The sequence below is a fragment of the Rhinolophus ferrumequinum genome, chromosome 3 (genome assembly GCF_004115265.2).
Source record: "Rhinolophus ferrumequinum isolate MPI-CBG mRhiFer1 chromosome 3, mRhiFer1_v1.p, whole genome shotgun sequence".
Taxonomy (NCBI): Eukaryota; Metazoa; Chordata; class Mammalia; order Chiroptera; family Rhinolophidae; genus Rhinolophus; species Rhinolophus ferrumequinum.
This window is the reverse complement of record NC_046286.1, coordinates 42180747-42200670: the sequence shown is the minus strand read 5'-3', so window position 1 is coordinate 42200670 and position 19924 is coordinate 42180747. Positions and strand designations below refer to the sequence as shown.

Sequence of the window (19924 nt, the reverse complement as noted above, 5' to 3'; positions counted from 1 at the left end):
TGCCTTGTCTTGGGAGTACCAATTTTGAATTAAACTTTTAATCATAAAAACCTGAGAAATTAAGTGTCTGTAATAGATTATTAGAGTTGAAATACATAATAGAATATTAGCAATTTCTGCATCATGGTATGACGCATTATGTATATCTTGGTTATCTTATGTAAAACTGTTATATTGTAGTTTAAATAATTTTCTTTATATGATGTGAAAGTTCTTAGAAATATTAGTGCTTTTCCCATACTAATTTAATAATTATTTTTGGACCGTAGTTAATAGGGGGCCCAAACTAATATTACCCATTTTATTTTTATTGTAGTGTATAGCAGAAGAGAGAAAATTGAAGAGTTTTAGGGCAGGAGGTAGAAAAGCAGAAATTGCCAAAGTGAAAAGACTTAACCTGTCTGTATCAAGCTAAATATTCACTATTCCTGTTTCCAAACTTACTCCTATGAAATATACACAGGGTTTTGACTGTCAGCCTTCTCTTTCCTTGGCGGTATAGATAAAACCAATGAAACAAAACAACAGGTTCAGTGTACCTATTGCTTTAGCAGAGAATTAAGTATTTTATTATTAATGTGTGACTGAGCTGAATTGTGTTTCCTTAGACCTACAAACCTTTCAATGAATGCTTCCTAAGTAGTTTTGAGATCTCAAAATTTGTTCTATCTCTTTTTGAGTTATATAGCAAAAGGAGGATAATAAGATCACAGGTTTCCTAAAGATCTGTGTTAAAGGAGAGATGCTTCAGGACTATGTTACATTTGTCTTGAATCACAATATTATTCATTCCTCAAGAAGAGATTTGATCCAGCATAGTCGTGTTAGGAAGTACTCCCTGGGAAAAAATTAAAATATGCAAATTAAGTTATTGCTGTCCATAACCATTAGAAAAACCTCAGTACATGATGCTCCCTTTTATCATTATGTTCAAGAAAACTTACTTGAGAGTGTTGATATAAAATACAAAAATAACGTTTTTTATTTTTTACATTAATTATAATGCCAAGAAAAATTTAACTGTTTAGAGATAAGGTTGAGTGGACGGAAATTGTTAAAATTAATAAAAACTTTTAGTATATAAAAGAAAATAAGGTAATGATAAGAAATGGAAAGGAAGTAAATGGGAAAAAACGGTGAAGAAAATTACAGTAAGCCACTTAAGACAGCATTTTATAACCTGAAGAAAAGGAGGAGAGTTAAATGTCGAAATAGAATGTGTAAGATAGAAAGGTGAGGCACCTGACATGATGAAGAAATGGGAGGTTTGGAACAAGTATTTGACATGGATTAAAAAGAAATTAAAGTATGATATATGTAGAATCTTTTTGAGGAGTAATATCAAAGATTATTTATTAAATTGGTTTTTAAATTTGAGACCTCATTCTTTGTTATCTTCTCTAATGACCTTTGTATTTATATTACTTATATTACAGAGTGAAGGGAGCAGCGTCATGCTGAAATTGAGTTAATTTTTGCCAGGTTTTTAAAAAATATCCCAAAATTACTTTTAACACTTGTTTTGTGTGTTTACTTTTTCTAGTAATCTAACATTTTTTACCATTCTCAATATGAGCAAACTGTTCATTTATTATCGCTATATTCAACAAATGTTTATTGAGGACTATAGAATATTTTGCTAGGTATTGGCTTTCTTGGTCATATAGTTACGTAGTTTGGTATGAGTGCTATGTAGTTTCATTGGCAGGAATTGGGCAGCACGAAGCCTCTGTCAGCCTTTCTGAACCAGGGTTCCTCATCTGACCCACAGAACGCAAAATATAAGTGACTATTTTCTCAATCCTTTCAATGATGGTATATAACTGATATCATTCTAGATGCATGCAAGGTAAGTTAATTTGTTACATATACTGGCTGCTTTAGGGTAGTGGGGAACCCAGGTTGAGAAGGACTGCATTATATGAAACTGTTCATTTCCATCAGTAGAAATATGAAGACCCACCATTTTTCTTTATCTCAGAGATTTAAATAAATAGGAGAACAGAGCTGAAGAGAAACATAGGGAATAGACATCTCTCTCTCTTTTTGGACTACAGGGTCTTAGGAAAGCTATGAGGCTGGGTATTGTTCCACAGGGTCTTAGGAAAGCTATGAGGCTGGGCCTGGATAGGTGGAAAACTTCATCAGAAACAATGGCTGCTGTTGGGAAAAATGAAAATCCAAGTCAGTAGGACCTGAGGACCTTAAGAGAAAAAGGGGCAGCAGGACTGGAATAGTTCAGTAGGATTTAGTGGGGACCTATCATTGCTACCAAAATGATTAGGTTTAATTCTGTGAAAGTGCTGATCTTGTTAAATCATTTTTTGACTTCCAAGATGGTAATTTTGATAGTTCAACCAATTGTGTTTCTGATTCTAAATACACTTGTAAACTCTTAAATTGTAACCCCTTTGAAAGCCGGAACTGCTATCCTTGATCATGTGTGAGAGTCCCTTTTCTTATTTGGTCACAACAGCAAATGCTATACATACTTGTATATATTCAGTTCCTACAGACTGTTATTGATACAGCATAGTTATTTGCCTACAGCGGAAACTAGAGAAAGCTGGGACAGCTTTCCCGGGCTCTACTCTGGCCTGACTTCAGATCTTGAGATCTCCAAACTCTTAGTCTAGACAAGCAGTTCTTAATAGGGGGCAGTTTTGCCCCAAAGTGAAAATTTGACAATGTCTGGAGATGTCTTTGACTGTCTTGACTGGGGAAGGGAGGGTGCTACTGGCATCTTGTGCGTAAGTGGCATCTTGTGCATAGAGGCCAGGGATGCTGCTAAACCTCCTGCGATGCACAGGACTGCCCTCCACCACCAAGAATCATCTGGCTCAAAATGTCAGTACTGCCAATGTTGAGAAACTTCTAGACTAAGCACCAGGGAACTTAAGAAAACACACATAAAGTTGTAGATCATACTTCTCAGTGGTGAGCATGAGAAGTTTGTGAGGAGGTAGGCAGAACTGGGAAGAATAGTTTGGAGAGAATATAATGGAGCAAAACTGATGGCCAAAATATCCTGCACTTGTGAAGCTGCTTATCTGCAGGGCACACTCGAAGCATTTGACATGGACAGTTTTAAAGAAGAGTTGGATCGCCAAAGAGGGAGTTTTTGGTGGGATGTAACAGTGCCAAGTTTTTATACACTTGATTGAAGGGAAATGAAAATTAGAAGATCGGAAGTTATAGAGTAGGAGAAGAGGGAAGTAGCCACAACAGAAAGTTCGAAAATTGAAAACCTTACTTGAATTATGTAATTGATGTTTCTACTCCTATGGTTATTAATGAGTGTAAAGTCCTAGAGAGGTACCGGTGCAGGTATGAATGGAAAATAAATTGTGATATGATAAACTCTTTAGTCCTAAATTTTTAGATTTTATTGATACACATGAGAGAAGTTTAGCTTTTTCTTTGACGTAAATTAGCTGTGTGACCCAGAAGATATGGTAAACATATTTGACCCTAGTTGCTTTTAGCTCTGAGAGCTATGAAGGGAGGTTAAGTGGTGTCCTTGTAAAGAACTGTTCAGAATGAATAATAATGAAGCACTCTATGTGTTATGAAAAAGATGGTTGCATTTTGATTTAGCTCATCTATATGAATAAAAATATAAATGGACGTGGGTAGTGTGTAACTTTTTGTTGCCAATTGTGAACACTGAAGGTTTTAAATCTTAAAAACCACTTTTGTCTAGAACAGTGTTCTGATAAATATGTAAGTTCTCCCGGTATCTCGCCAGAGCCTGTATTAATCATCATGTACCTGAACTATCGTGAAGTATAGGATTGAATTACTAAAGAAACTAATTGTTACGATGTTGTTAGGGTGGAAATGACTGAGTTCCATTCTGAGACATCAGAAAGATCTTTACCTGCTGGCCCCCCAAACTGTAGTGGAACTATAGTGGAACTAGGAACTTGGCTCTTTTTCTACCTGTTGGATAGAAGAGGTAGTGTGGGGTAGCCTGCTGGGGCTTTTCAGGTGTGCAGGACTTGGAGAAAAGGAAGGGGGGGAAGGGAGCCTGGGGTCTCAGGGGCTGACCTACTGATTGACCTCGTTACTGCTACAACCTGTTATATCTAAATTTCTGACCACTCTTCATTTTTCCCCCCTGCATTCATTCATCAGTAAATGTAGTCTTAGAATGTTCTCTAAAGCAAATGTAAAATCTTTTCCGTTTTTTATTTTTTTTCCTAGAAATTAAGATTATGAAGGAGAGGCTTTTATATTCTTTTCATTTCACTTAAAAATTTTTGTTCTCTCTTTCACTGCAGTAAAGATAAAGTGATCATATACTTAATAACATGTGTGTATACACCCATACACACACATATGCATATATATATGCATATATATATATGTTGTAGTGCTGGGTATTTCAGAAAGAAAGCAAATTGGGGTCTTTTTTGGACATTTCCTTCTAGGAAGTTCTGTGGAAGGTTCTGAAGAATAAAAGCAAGACTTGGGAAGGCCAAGGATGGGAATCATGCTAGGAAGTGTTACCGAGGATTCTTACCTAGGAGAGGAGCAGGAGTAGATGGTAGATTACGAGGCAACCCTGTACTAGCCTTGGAGTAAAAACCAGATCAGCATTGGGGAGATTCCCTAGAGACTGGGCTGTAGCTACAACAGAGGAGAGAAGTCCTGCATGTCTGCAGCAGGAGTTACCATTTAGGGATACTGTTTATTTTTAGAAAACATGTTTCACATATGTGGGTAGGGAGCTTGATTGGAACAGAAAGCGGATGCCTCGTTGCTCTGCTTAAGTCCTAACTATGAAACATTGCTTTTCTTTATGGCTTGAGAACACTTGAAAAGGAGCTGTTGAATATAAAGAGTTAACTGAAGGTGAAATGGCTGTTCTTTTCTGAGGGCAGAATAGCGAGTAATGGGCTATAGTTAGAGCCTGAAGAACTTGGGTTAGATATTAAAAAGACACGCAGGGTTAATCAGTGTTGGGATATGGTAAACTTATTAACGTGACAAATTCTTCTCTAGAGACTCCTAAAATACTGTTTTTAGAGAATATTAATGTAAATGCCTTAAGATTATTTTCAGTCCAAGGCTCTGTTAAAAAACAAACAGCAAAAAACAAAACAAAACAAAACACATAAGGCTATCATGGAAATAGGCCATGAGTTAATTTATCTGACACACTTGAAGACTAGACATAGGTAGTTGATCACCCTGTGGCAGTAGCAGGAAATCAGAAACCCAAGCTGCACATATCTTCTAAAATCTCCTTGGCAACGAAGTCAGCAAAGGCCATCCTTCCAGCAATTACTGCCAGCCAGAGACCTGGCTTGAGATTGTTTGTGGATTGCCCAGAACACCACGCTCTTCTGTTTCAGTGGTCAGTTACAAATGTCGTCTTCTACCTCTATAATACTGTATACTTTTAAATTTCTGTTCATACCAGTTGTCCTCTGGTTGGCAAAACACAGAGTTCTTTTGAGAACCCCATGATAATTTTTAAGGAAACAATTGGAAGAGGGTAAAATATAAAAGCAACATAGTATGGCCAGTGGACATACGTGATGATTTCTATCTCGTGGATGAGGACACTATGCTAAAGAAATCCATTGATTTGCCTAAAGGTTATGGTGTCAATGCCAGAACTAGCTGTGTACAGATCCTAAAAGACAAAAAGTAAACTTCCAGTTTTTGACCTAATGATTTTTTACCATCCTAGAGTGAACTGAGGATGCAATATTTGACACATGGATTGCTCCCTCACCCCTTACCCCAATCCCAAGCAGTAGTGGGACATGGCCCTGGATTCAGAGTCATGCAGGTTGGCATTTGGGCAATTACGTTGGCTCCTTGAAGCTCTCTGAGTTGTGATGCTGCATTCGGGAGGCATCGTGGACAGTTTCTGTTCTGTTCCAATTGGTCAGAAGAATCATGGTAAATTCATAATATTCGTTTTGAAAAGTGGCTGATGCCTGCGTCTCAGACTGGCCCATGTTTGGGGAATTTTGGAATACAGTTTACTATGATGCTTAAATGTTGACATAACTCTGAGGACATCCTTTTCTGTATTCCACTCAATAGTCATACCTTTGCATACAGCTCAGACATTACACAGGGCACGGGGCTCCCTCCGTGGGGTTGGGAGTGAAGTCAAAGAAGAGAGTGACAAAGTAGGTGAAAGTGGTGAAAAGAGAAATAAGCACTTTTATACAAGCACATACCTCACCTCCACTGCCTGAATGTCTCTCCCAGAGGGAAAACGACACAGTTCATCCAATTGTTCGGATGCTACAAGTGTATCATTTTTGTCTTCTCTGTAGCTCATGCCTCCCGTCAAATCTACCAGCTAAGCCTCTTGGCTCTACCTTTCAAATATCCAGAATCCTACCTTTTGGTTTCCTGCTTCTGTCCCACTGCACACTGATACAAACTCATGATCACTTCTCACCCGAACTATGAAAATAATCTCCTTTGTCTCCTGAACTCCACTCCCCCCGCCCAGTTTGTGCTCCATGTAGCCACCGTAGTAATTCTTCAAAATGTAAGTTGGGTCATGTTACCCCGTTGATCAAAACCTTCAAACACCTTTTCATTGCATTTTAATGATGAAATACCAAGTCCCACCTGTAACCTACAATGCATTGAGTTACCTGGTCCCGATCAATTCTCTTTTTGCCACTTTCTCCCTTGCTTGCTGCTCTCCAGGAACACTGGCTTTCTTGCTGTTTCTTGGATCCATCAGGCATGTTCTCACCTCAGGACTTTCACATTTGCTGTTTGCTCTTCATGGCACGTTCCTTCGCAAGGTGACTGAATGGCTGGCTCCCTTACTGCATGTGGGCCTCTTTACATGTCATTTCTGTGGGGAGGCCTTTTCTGATCACTCTGTCTGAAAAAGTGCTCACTAAAACTCTCCATCCCCTTCTTTTGTTTCTTACTGCATTACGTATCCCTGCCTCACATTGTATATCTAGCTGTTTGTGTCCTGCATTAGAACGTCAGGTCTATGAAGGCAACTATGTCTGTTGTGTTCACTACTGTATTTCTAACAGGTAGAACAGGGCCTGGCACATGATAAGCATTCGTAAAGTATTTGGTAATGAATGAATTGATTGAATTAACAAACTATGCTAAGTCTTTTTTGATATAGGTAGCCAAAGGATGGATCTAATTATAATTGTGTGTGTTTGTACCTATCCCTTTTAGTATACCATGTAGTGTAATATATCTCTGTACACAGAGCGTGCCAAAAACGTATACACATTTTAAGAAAGGAAAAAGCTATTAAAATTGTAATACTCAATATATACTGATAACAAAAGACATTCATGTGTATACAAGTCATGTGTATACATTCTTTTGGCACCCCCGGTATGTTTATATTGCAAGCAAAGTATCTAGCACAGAGTCTGATACGCTGTAAGGGATGGATGTAGTGTATCAGGCTCTGTGCTACTACTTTGATATCCTTCCCTTATAATGTATCAGTCTCTGTGCTAGATAGTTTGCTTGTGTTACCCACTTTAATAAAACAGCTGTCACATAAGTGCTATTATCCTCATCATGATAAAGCAGAAATGTAGATGAAAGGGGGCAACTTCCCTCAAGATCAAACAGTTATTAAGTAACAGGTTATAGTTGAACTGCATCTGGTCTGGCTCCAAAGCCTTAACTGAATGACTTAACTGTGCTGTCCATTTACTGCATCCCCTAATTTTAAATCTGCCATGATCCTGTAGGGGAACAAAGAGTATAAAAAAGGAACTTTTGTAGTATATATTTCTACAAAGGACTACAAAATAAATTACAAAATATACATATTTTTCTTTGAGATGAATGAAATTACCTAAATAGTTTAGAAACTAGATTACATTAATGTTCACATGTAGTAATATAAAAATACAAGTCACCATATAGTTGACCCCTTTGTACCCTCTTTTACCTCCTTTTGTCTTCTGGTAACCATTAAACTGTTGTCTGTGTCTGTGAGTTTTTGCTTGTTTGTCTTGTTCATTTTGTTGCTTTCAATTTTATATCCCACATATGAGTGAAATCTTGACTTTCTGACTTTTTTGGTTCTTGACTTTTTCTTTCTGACTTATTTTGCTTAGTATGATAATCTCAAGATCCATCCATGTTTTTGCAAATGGCAATATTTCATCTTTTCTTATAGCCTAGTAATATTCCATTGTACATGTGTACCACATCTTCTTTGTCCGTTCATCTGTCAAAGGATATTTTGGTTGTTTCTATGTCTTGACCAGCAAGAATAATGCTGCAGTGAACATAGGGATACATGTATCTTTAAAATAAACATTTTCAGATTTTTGGGTAGATACCCAGAAGAGGGATTGCTGAGTCATATGGTAATTCTGTTCTTAATTTTTTTTGAGGAAACTCCATACTGTTTTCCATAGTGGCTGTACAAGTTTACATTCCCAGCAGTAGTGTATAAGGGTTCCCTTTTCTCCACAGCCTCTCCAACACTTGTTATTACTTGTTTTGTTGATGATAACCATTCTGAAAGGTGTGAGGTAATATCTTATTGGGTTTTTGATTTGCATTTCCCTATACCTAGTGCAATCGAGCATCACTTTGTATAATAGTATAAATTGAAGCCTGGGAGTGTGATATCTCCAGCATTGTTCTTTTTCTCAGTATTGCTTTGGCTATTCAGGGTCTTTTGTGATTCCAAACAAATCTGGTGATTTTTTTGCTCTATATTTTTATAAAAATGCCTTTGGGATTTTGGTGGAGATTGCATTGAATCTGTACATTGCTTTGGGTAATACGAACATTTTAATTACGTTGATTCTTCCAGTCCATGAACACAGAATGTTTCTACTTTTTGTCTTCAATTTCTCTTAATAATGTCTTGTAGTTTTCATTGTATAGGTCCATTGCATCCTTTAAGTTTATTCCTAGGTGTTTTATTATTTTTGTTGCAATTGTAAAAGGAATTATTTTTTCTATTTCATTTTCTGAAAATTGACTTTTAGTATATAGGAACACAGTGGATTTTTGTACATTGATTTTGTATCCTGCAACTTTGCTATATTTGTTTATTGTTTCTAATAGTTTTTTGGTGGAGTCTTTAGGGTTTTCTATATAAAAAATCATGTCATCTACAAAAAGTGACAATTTGACTTCTTTATTCCCAATTTGGATGCTTTTTATTTCTCTCTCTCTTGCCTGATTGCTCTGGCTAGGACTTCCAATACTATGTTGAACAAAATTGAGAGGGAGCTTTCAGTTTTTCACCATTAAGTATGATATTAGCTGAGGTTTTGTCATATATCGCCTTTATTATGTTGAGGTACTTCTATACCCATTTTATTAAGTGTTTTAATCATAAATGGATGTTGTGTCTTGTCACATGCTTTTTCTGCATCTATATATATGATCATATGATTTTTATTCTTTATTTTGTTTATGTGGTATATCACATTGATTTGTGTATTTTGAACCATCCTTGCACCCCTGGAATGAGCCCTATTTGGTCATGAAGTATAATCTTCTTAATGTGTTGTTATATTTGATTTGCTAGTATTTTGTTAAGGATTTTTGCACCTGTATTCATCAAAGATATTGGTCTGTGGTTTTCTTCTTTTGTGTTATCCTTGCCAAGTTTTGGTATCAGGACAATATTGGTTTTATAAAATGAGTTAGGAAGTATTGTCTCTTCTTCAATTTTTTAGAAGAGTTTGAGGACAGGTTTTAAATCATCTTTGAAACTTTGGTAGAATTCACTAGTGAAGCATCTGGTCCTCGACTTTTGTTTTTGGGGAGGTTTTGGATGATTATTTCAATTTCCTTGCTGTTGTTAGGTCTGTTTAGATTTTCCAGTTCTTCGTGATTCAGTCTAGGAAAGTTGTATATTTCTAAGAACTTGTCCATTTTTTTCTAGTTTATTGAATTTGGTGGCATATATTCTTTCATAGTATTCTTGTATGATCCTTTGTATTTCTGTGGTATCTGTCATAATTTCTCCTCTTTCATTTCTGATTTTGTTTGTCTTTTTTCCTTAGTGAGTCTATCTAGGGATTTGTCAATTTTATTAATCTTTTCAAAGAACCAGCTCTTCGTTGATTAACTTTTTCTCTCTTTTTTTTTTGTTCTTTATTTCATTTAATTCTCTAATTTTTATTATTTCCTTCCTTCTGCTATCTTTGGGCTTCATTTGTTCTTTTTCTAGTTCTTTAAGATACAATGTTAGGTTGTTTATTTTGGATTTTTCTTGGTGTTTTTTTTTTTCTTTTGAGATAGGCCTGTAATGATATAAACTAGGGAGAGATTTTTGTTTATTTTCTTTTTAAATGGAATAGAGGATGCCTTTCTAAATTTAGGCTTCTGATAAAAGAATACCTAAGAATGAAATAAAAGTAACTCTTCTTGTCTAATTTGGTGATTCAGTTGTGTCTAGTAAGAGTTATGGAAAGAAATAGGCCTCTATTCGCAACTATTAGATTTAGTATGAAAGCATTTTAGCTTGAGGCAGACTAATGTTAAGCTAGTCATAGCCATCTCATTTACTAAGTGTTTTTTATATGTCATGGCCTATGTTACGTACCAGGGACACAAAGACACAGATATGACTCCATTTTTACATATTGGTCCATGAGCTACAATGGGGCAGAGACATAGGTAAACTAACAATTATAATTGTGTGTAATAAGGACTATAATAGAAGTACATATGATAAGGATTAACACAAATGTCAGTGTCCGTTCTGTAAGGTAATTATTATTCTCATTTCTAGGTAAAAAAGCAGAGCCGCAGAGTGGTCAAATTAACCTGTCTATAAGTAACAGAGTCAGGCTGTGGTCTAGGTCTCTGGCTACAAGTCCAGTGTCCTTTGTCCCACTCTGCATGGAAGAAAAAATCAAAGCCTATCTTTCATGTGAGGGTGATATCAGAAAAGACTTCTTGAAGGTTATAGTATTTAAGATTGTTCCTGAGAGAGGAGATCTCAAAAGGGTAAGGGTAGAGACATTCTAGGCAATGAGAACAGCATGAAAAGATATCAGTACAATATTGTTGACGCAGTTTGTAGCCGAGAAAATATTAGGAAGGTAGCTGAGCCTTCTAGTGAAAGACCTTATACTTAGGGCGTGAGGTATTTATATTTAATTAAATGGGTAATAGGAGGCCCCAGGGGTTTTTTGAGTGGCTGCTATGATCAGTTATTTTCCCACAAATATATCTAGTTGAGCTGGAGGTGATTCAGAGAACAGGGTATAGAGCAGGTAATAGAGCAGAGAACAGGTTATAAGCAAGAGGTAATGAGGGCCCTGTCATAGGCTACCTTTTCATTTGGTTCAAGTGGAGAGTCTGATGTAATAGTGCAAAAAGTAGGTGATCGCAAGTTTGAGAGCTATTCAGGTTTGTTGCTATTTTCTTTTTTAGTGCAGTTATTTACAACTCTTAAAGTTGTTTTCCCACTTACATCTATTTTTTTAATTCTCTTATTTTGATGATGATTTCTTACCTCAGAGAGATTTTCTAACATATTTTCATTGCTTAAAACTATCAAAAAGAGAGATTTTGTGGCAAAATGGAGTAGTGGGGTTTATATTTACCTGCCTACCTAAAATAACTGAGAAACTGGACAGAGTTTGTCAAGTAACTCTTTTCACTGTATTAGATGTTAGGCAGTAAAGAACAGTGATATGTGAGAAATGGAAAACAAGCAAGGTGATATCTAGGATTATCCCAGCTTACTGCCATGAGAGAATTTCCGGACTATAGCAAAGTATGGAGGACCCCATGTGGATCCTACTGATCTCCTGCGTTGTGGAGGAGGTAGATCTTTGAGAAGACGGAGAAATTGAAAAGCATTTATTCAGACCAATCAGAAAAAGGAAAGAAGACATAAATTATCAATAGCAGGTAATTATGAGAGAGGTGACACTACTGCTGATTCTAAAGATGTGTAAAGGACAATAGGGAATACAGCTAACAACTTAATGCCAATAAATTCAACAACTTGTATGAAAAGGACAAATTTGTTGAAAGGCACAAACTACCATGTTTCCCCGAAAATAAGACCTAGCCGTGCAATCAGCTCTAATGCATCCTTTGGAGCCAAAATTAATATAAGACCCGGTCTTATTTTACTAAAACATAAGACCGGGTATAATATAATATAATGTAATATAATAAAGACTGGGTCTTATATAATATAATATAATATAATACCGGGTCTTGCATTAATTTTTGCTCCAAAAGATGTGTTAGGGCTGATTGTCCAGCGAGGTCTTATTTTCAGGGAAACATGGTACCAAGGCTCATTCAAAAATGAATTAATAACCTGGCTAACCCTGCATCTATTAAATAAATTGAATTTATGGTTGACAGACATCTGACACACAAAACTCCAGGCCCAGATGACTTCATGGGTGAGTTCTACCAAACATTTAAAAAGAAGTAATCTCAGTTCTATACATATTCTTCCAGAAAATTGAAGATGAGAGAATGCTTCTCAACTTATTCTATGATACCAGCATTACTCTGATCTCCAAACCAAAGACATTATGAGAAAAGAAAAATTATAGACCAATATCCCTCATGAACATAGATGTAAAATATTGTTCAGATGCTAATTCACCCAAAATTGATCTATAGATTCAACAGAATCCCCATCAAAATCCCAGCAGACATTTTTTGTTAAAGTTTATAAGCTCAGTTTAAAACTCATATAGAAATACAAAGAATCTAAAAGAGCCAAACCAGCTTTGAAAAGAAACAAAGTTGAAGGGCTAACACTATCTGATTTCTTGAACTATTATAAATTTGCAATAATCAAGATAGTGTGGTACTGGTGTAAAGATATACAAATAGATCAATAAAACAGGATAGAGTCCTGAAATAGGCCCAAAGATTTGTGGTCAATTGATTTTTTTTTAATTTATTGGGGTGACAATTGTTAGTAAAGTTACATAGATTTCAGGTGTACAATTCTGTATTACATCATCTATAAATCCCATTGTGTGTTCACCACCCAGAGTCAGTTCTCCTTCCATCACCATATATTTGATCCCCCTAACCTTCATCTCCCAACCCCCACCTCCCTTACCCTCTGGATCAATTGATTTTTGACAAAAGATTCAAAGGAAATTCAGTGGGGGGAAGAAAAGTATTTTCAACAAATGGTGCTGGAACAGTTTAATATCCAAATGCAAACAAACAAATCAATAAATAAATCATTAGTCACACCTCATACCAGTTATAAAAACTAACAATGTATTATAGAACTAACTAAATAACCCTAAAACTATAAACACATCTAGAAAAGGCATAGGAGAAAATGTTTATGACCTTGACTTAAGCAAAGTTTAATTCTTAGATATGACAACAAAAGCATGATCCATAAAAGAAAAACTTGATAAATAGGACTTAATGATTAAGAACTTCTGTTCTTTGAAAGCTACTGTTTGAGAGAATGAAATGAGAAGCCACAGACTTAGAGAAAATATTTGTAAATCATATGATAAAGGCCTTGATCTAGAATAACTTAATAAGAAACAATCCAATAAAAATGGGCAAAGGATATACAGCAATGGCAAATAAACTAATAAAAAGCATATGAAATAAATGTGCAACATCATTAGTCATTAGGGAAATGCAAAGAAAAACCACCAGAGATACCACGTCACACCTATTAGAATGGGAAAAGACAAAACAAAACAGAAACAACCGTAATGCTTATGCACTGCTGGTGAGAATATAACATGACATGACCATTTTGGAAGTAGTTTGGCAATTTCTTAAATACTTGCTTTCAAATAACTTAAACATTTCACTCCTAGGAAATTACCCAAGGGAAATGAAAGCATATGTTCATAGAAATACTTGTGCACTAATGTTCATAGCAGCTTTACTTGTTATAACCAAAAACTGGAGTCTCCCAAATGTCCATTACTAGGTGAATGGATAAAAAAAGTTTGGTATGTCCATATAACAAATACACCTCATCAGTAAAAAAGAATGAACTGGTGATACATGCAACAACCAGATGAATCTCAAAATAATTATGCTGAGAAAAAGAAGCCAGACTTCTCCCCTACCCACCCCCACCCCCAAAAGCATGATTCTCTTTATAGAAAATTTAGAAAATGCAAACTAATGTATATTGGCTGTCAGCAAATTGGTGATTACTAAGGGACAATGGGAGGAGAATGGGGAGGAGTAAGGAAAGAAGAATTATAAAAGGATTGAGGAAATTTTTGGAGGCGATGGGTATGTTCATGATCTAGATTTTGCTTATAGTTTTATGGGTGCATATGTTTGTCAAAACTTAGCAAATAGTGTACTTTAAATACGTGCAGGTTTTAGTATGTCAGTTATACTTCAATAAAACTTGTTAAAACTACCAAAAAGATATCCATATCCCCAAGTTTAACTAAGACTTTGAAGTCTAAGGATTTCAAATATGACAGATATTTAGCGTTTAGATTCTCACAATTTTTAGTATTTTTGTATATATATATTTATGCTTTGTTTAATTTTTTTGAAATTCTTTAAATGGAAACTCTTTATATGGTGAGGGAGTAAAGCAGTAGAAACTCATAAACTACTGGTAAGAATATACAAGAATTTACTAGTAAATTGGTACAATCACTAGGTAAAAACATTTCGTAAAGTTAAATATTTCCATACCCTACAAAACTAGCAATTGTCTTTTTAGGTATATACCAACAATAGCAGCTCTCAAACTGGTCCGAGGACTTTTTTGTACTCTTAAATTATTGAGGAATTCAAAGAGCTTTTGTTTACATGAGTTATACCTCTAGATACTTACTCTATTAGAAATCAAAACTGAGAAAGTTTAAAAATATTTTTCATGTTAAAATAACAATAATAAATCTATTGACATTTTAACACAAATAATACTTTTAAGGAAAGTAATTATTTTCCAAAACAAAAAATATAGTGAGAAGAGTGATATAATTTTATATATTTATATATCTCTTTAATATCTTGCTTAATAGAAGATGGATGGATGCGTATATCTGTTTCTGTATCCAATCTGTTGGGATTATTTATACTGCTTTAGTTAATGTATATAAGGAAAATCTGACCTCACACAGATATACAGGTGAAAAACTTAGTAGCCTTTTCATAAAATTGGGGATATGCTTCTTTGATACAACACCATAACTTTCTAAGTGGCAGTTTCTTAAATTTAAATTGCAATGTTGAATCTGAAACCATGTCAGTGAACTTTTTACTCTGCCATTAAAATCCAACTTTTATACTGTGTTATATTAAAATCCATTCTCATTGGTCTGTCTGTACTTTGAATGAATTGAATGCATTATTTTAAGTGTAATGGCTACACTAATCATTTGGAAAATACTGGTTCACTGAGTTATTCACAGCTTCCAAAATTTTGACGTTTTTCATTATATAATATCAACAAATGATACTCATTAATGTCACCAGTGACCTTATGAGAAAAGTCTTAAAGAACTGGAAAATTATCAGGATTACGGTTGCAGACACAAGTTTTCTAAAATTACAGCTTTTACTTGAAAGATTAAATTTTATCATTGGCAACCGGTGCTGTCATTCTGTTTTTCTTTCTTTTTGTTTGAAGTGACGGCTCACTTTCTTTATTTTCAAGAAAATAAGTCTGAATCACCATTGGTTTGAAGTCTGTCAATCAGTCTTTAAAGTACAGTAGTCTATGACAAAAGTGGCTAGTTCAGCTCACAGTTCAATACATGATTGCTTATCCTTGAGAGAGCCATTGATTTTTGTTATACATCAGAAGTGCTTTATGCATACTTTCTACTTAGTGACAGAACAGACCCTTTCTATAATGGGTCAGACAGTAAATACTTTACGCTTTGGCAGCAGTTTCCTAGTTGTACATTCTGTTCTTTGGAATCAGCTTGCTAAGATTTTCTGTAATATTTGACCCTGGTGACTCCCAATTGCTTCTTGAAATTTTTGAAGTTCTCTTCTTAGTTGGCTTCCACAATTTCACTTTCCTGGGCTTCTCTTTACCATTCTGACTGTTCTTTCACTTACATTTCTTCCATTCGTCTCTTAAATGTTGGTCTTTCTTATCTTTGATTCTTACTTCTTTTCTTATGTATAACATACAATTTTCATGATCTTTGGGTACCTCTTCTACTTTGAGCTCCAGTTTCGTTGCCGATTGCATCCAAATTTGTATCTAGGCCAAATGTTTCTCCTGAGCTTTAGAATATGCTTCCAGCTTCCTATCAGACACCTCGAATTACCTCTCCAACAGCAACCTCAAATGTATCATGTCAAAATAGTTTATGTCTCCTTTGAAAACAACTTTCCTCCTATTTCAGTAAAAAGCATTTACAGGACCCCAAACCAGAAACCTTGATTTGTTCAGGATTCCTTTTCCCTTCACCTCTTAATATCCATTTACTCACCTGTAAATCCTGTCAGTTGTACCTCCTAAATACCTTTCCGCTCCATTCATTATCTCTTCCACCTCCAGTGCTATTTCATTAGTTTAGGTTCGCCTCATCTCTGAGTCTCAACTGAGCTTTCTAACTTCACCATTTTTCTGTCTTGTAATATCTCTAGACAAAGATGATTATTCCTTATTCTGTGCTTCTGTTTACCTCGCAGGTCGTGTTTAGCAGTTGCTGAATAATGTGGTTGACTGTAAAAATGAAATCTTATTGATACCTTTCCCGGGTATCCCCTTAGTAGAGTCCAAACTCTTTAATGTCACGTGTGAGATTCCCTCACTGGCCATTCCGTAGCTCTTAAATTCCTGCCCACACCCAGCCCCCAGACCACCACAGTTCTCCAAGGACACAACACCTCTTATGGGAGTGTTTTTGCATATTTACTAGAAATGTACTTCTCACTCCTCTCTCGTGTCATAGTTGACTTTAGGGTCTTCCCCTGGAGTCCTTCCTAATAACCCGCTGTGTTCTCATAATGCAGTACACTCTATGTATAGCATATTTATAAACATTTATTTTGGATGCCTACTTTTTTCAGACCATTTGCAATCCTAGAATAGCCCTGAAAGGTAGTAATTATTACCCCCATTTAAAAGAGACATTAAGGAATTTGCCTAGGGTCACACTTCTAGGCAGGAGCTAAGCTGAGTTCTGGATGGGCTCTTTCTGCTCTATTACTGCCTCTCTTTACTCATCTCTAACAGGAATTTCTCTATTATCTGAATATGTGTTTGTCTCCTCTGACCAGCGCCACATTTCTGTATCTCTAGAGCTCAGTTCAATAAATAAACAAATAGAGGAATTTATAACTAACACAGAATTTCAAGTATAAAATGGTCCCATGATATAGGCTCAGAAAACAATGTTATAATGTAGTGATTTTTCTTTTTCAAATAACTTCATATTTTGGGCTAAAATGTGGGTTTTGTACATTTTGTTCAACAAATTTTTATTGTGCGTAGTGCTCTGAGAAGTGCTGCACAGGAAACAGACATTGGTATGACTGTTTGCATCCTCAGGGAGCTTTGATATCATAGGAACTTATGACACATACACATCTAATCGGAACATCCGGCAAGAACAAAATGCCGCAGGTTTTAAAGCAGAGGGAGGTCACTTGGGGCTGCATTTAAAAGGGACCAGGAAAGATTTCTTGAAGGTTGGATAGCATTCCAATAAAGGAAAATACTGAGGGAGGGGTGTTAAGGGGATAGGAACGATGACTGGAATTTTAAAAATATATATAAAGTAAGAAATAAGCCTCATTTGGTCCATTTATAATTCAGAACAATTATTGATACCCTTTAGTCTAGAAGAGCTATTTCAGTGATGGAATATCAGCTTTTTAAACCTTGTTATAAAATAGAGAAATGCATAAAACAAATGCACAGTTTAATGATTACTGAGTATGGATTTTGAGTAAGGAAAAGCATGGGTTTGTCTCTGTATTTGTTGTGTGGGATTTCTTAGGAACTGGGTATCATATGCAGTTCTTCTCTGCATGGCGGGTATTGCCTGCAAAAGAAGTCATAGGGTATTGTTTTCTCTGACATCCACGCTGCCTCAGTGTGGCTTAGCTTCTCTTCTTAGCACATATCTTTGGTTGCCTCAGCTAACTTTTTGACAGCACCACATTTTCTGAATGCTAGGCAGCCCCTCTTGGCCACTATATAAAAATAATTTGTCCTGAGATACACCTGGAATCATACAGATTATATGTAGATGTGGATGGTGAATGTATTTTAAAGGTTTACTCTCTTAGCAATTCAAGTCAAATTATAGTAATTTAATGCATGCATGATGTTCTGTAAAAGCTTAGATGGGCGTAGTAGAATTCTTTCCTGTTTCACTTGCTATTTGCTCTCATTCTGCCACTTACAGGACAAGTGTATTTATTAGCATCTGTCAAGATTGTATTTATTAGCATCTATCAAGATTAAAATCCAAGTGAACTATGCTTCTAGCTATAGTATTTAAAAAAAATACATTCATGTTATTGACTTCAAATGGTGCATAGAGTTAAGTGTCCACATATTTGATTCAATTGTGCTTGGAGGGAAAACAAAGAAGATTAATATGAGGCTTAGCTTTCTTGGAGTTTGTAATTTTCAAAAATGACATTGGTATCAGAAAAGAGATAAATGACATCAGAAAAGGGTACAGAAGAGGATTCAATAAAAAAAAATAAGTTCAAGAGAAAACAAATACATTGGGTAACAAATATATTTATGTATCCATAAAAAATGTGTGAAAATATCACAGTTTAATTCTTTTTCATTTTATGAAAAGCAATTTCAGATTCATATTTTAGTAAATAGGTTTAAAAATTTTAAATTTGAAATGAATTTTTGTATGTAATGATTTATATCATTAATTGATATCTTCTATTTTCATAGATTTGATCCAGGCTACCAATGAGACCAATGTTAATATTCCTCAGATGGCCGACACGCTCTTTGAGCGGGCAACAAACAGTAGCTGGGTGGTTGTATTTAAAGCTTTAGTCACAACACATCATCTCATGGTGCACGGAAATGAGGTAAACTAAGTAAACTTCTCTTTCCTTGATGGAGGAGGGAGGCTTTTACAGAAGAGTATGGTGATGACTTAAGGTCCTTTGCATTTCCATCAATTAGGAGAAAAAGGGGAAATCTATGGTTGAAAATCATATAGAGTATAATTTTAATCTTCTATTTAGCTATTTTCAAAAAAATGAAAGTTAAGTTAGGCATTTTCTTGGATTGAACTATTGAATATTACTGGTACCTAAAATGTATGTATCATGTAAATATATTAGTGGGCAAAAATGTTAGGAGAAAGGAACAATAAGATTATTTTTCCCATAGGAAATATTCATTGTACCTTTAAGTGAAAATTGCTGTTATAAAAATGTTTAATTTTGGAAAATATTAATAAAATAAAAATTACCCATTTTATATGGGATGCTTACTGAGTCCTATTAAATTGCAATGTTTCTGTTATATACAGAAATGAAAGATAAGATAATTTAATTCTAATTCAGTATTATTTAGTCTTTTATTCCTCCCACAGAGAAAACAGACTAGGAAGCTTCATAACTGAATGAAAAGAGATCATAGTGAGAATTTGTAAAAAATAAAAAATTCCCTTTAGAATCAGAAATTATTTAAAGCTATGATTTGAGAATATTGGTGTTTAATTTTAGTATTTTTGTTTTTCAGAGATTTATTCAGTATTTGGCATCTAGAAATACACTATTCAATCTCAGCAATTTTTTGGACAAAAGTGGATCCCATGGTGAGAATACTTGCGTTTTATCATTTTGTTGCTAATGTTTTTGATGCAGATTATTTTTATTTTTGAAGTGAGGTTATTAATCCAAAATCATTGTAATTGATAGTTCCCCTGGGTGCTTACGAAAAAATGTAAAAGCATATAGTTAGTTTATAGTAGTTTTAAAATATTTTGTTGTTAGATAACTTTGCATATAAATTATATGTTGA

General features: G+C 35.1%; 1 protein-coding gene across 10 annotated transcripts in view; it reads left to right on the top strand.

Moving 5' to 3' along the window:
- The window catches only part of SNAP91 (synaptosome associated protein 91), a 131741-nt gene that overhangs the window by 20662 nt on the left and 91155 nt on the right, over nucleotides 1-19924 (top strand). For all 10 annotated transcript variants that reach the window (XM_033098619.1, XM_033098643.1, XM_033098612.1 and 7 more), the window contains 2 exons: nucleotides 18839-18981; nucleotides 19643-19718. In XM_033098619.1, coding sequence (XP_032954510.1) covers nucleotides 18839-18981; nucleotides 19643-19718 — 219 coding nt within the window. The remainder of the gene's footprint in view (nucleotides 1-18838; nucleotides 18982-19642; nucleotides 19719-19924) is intronic.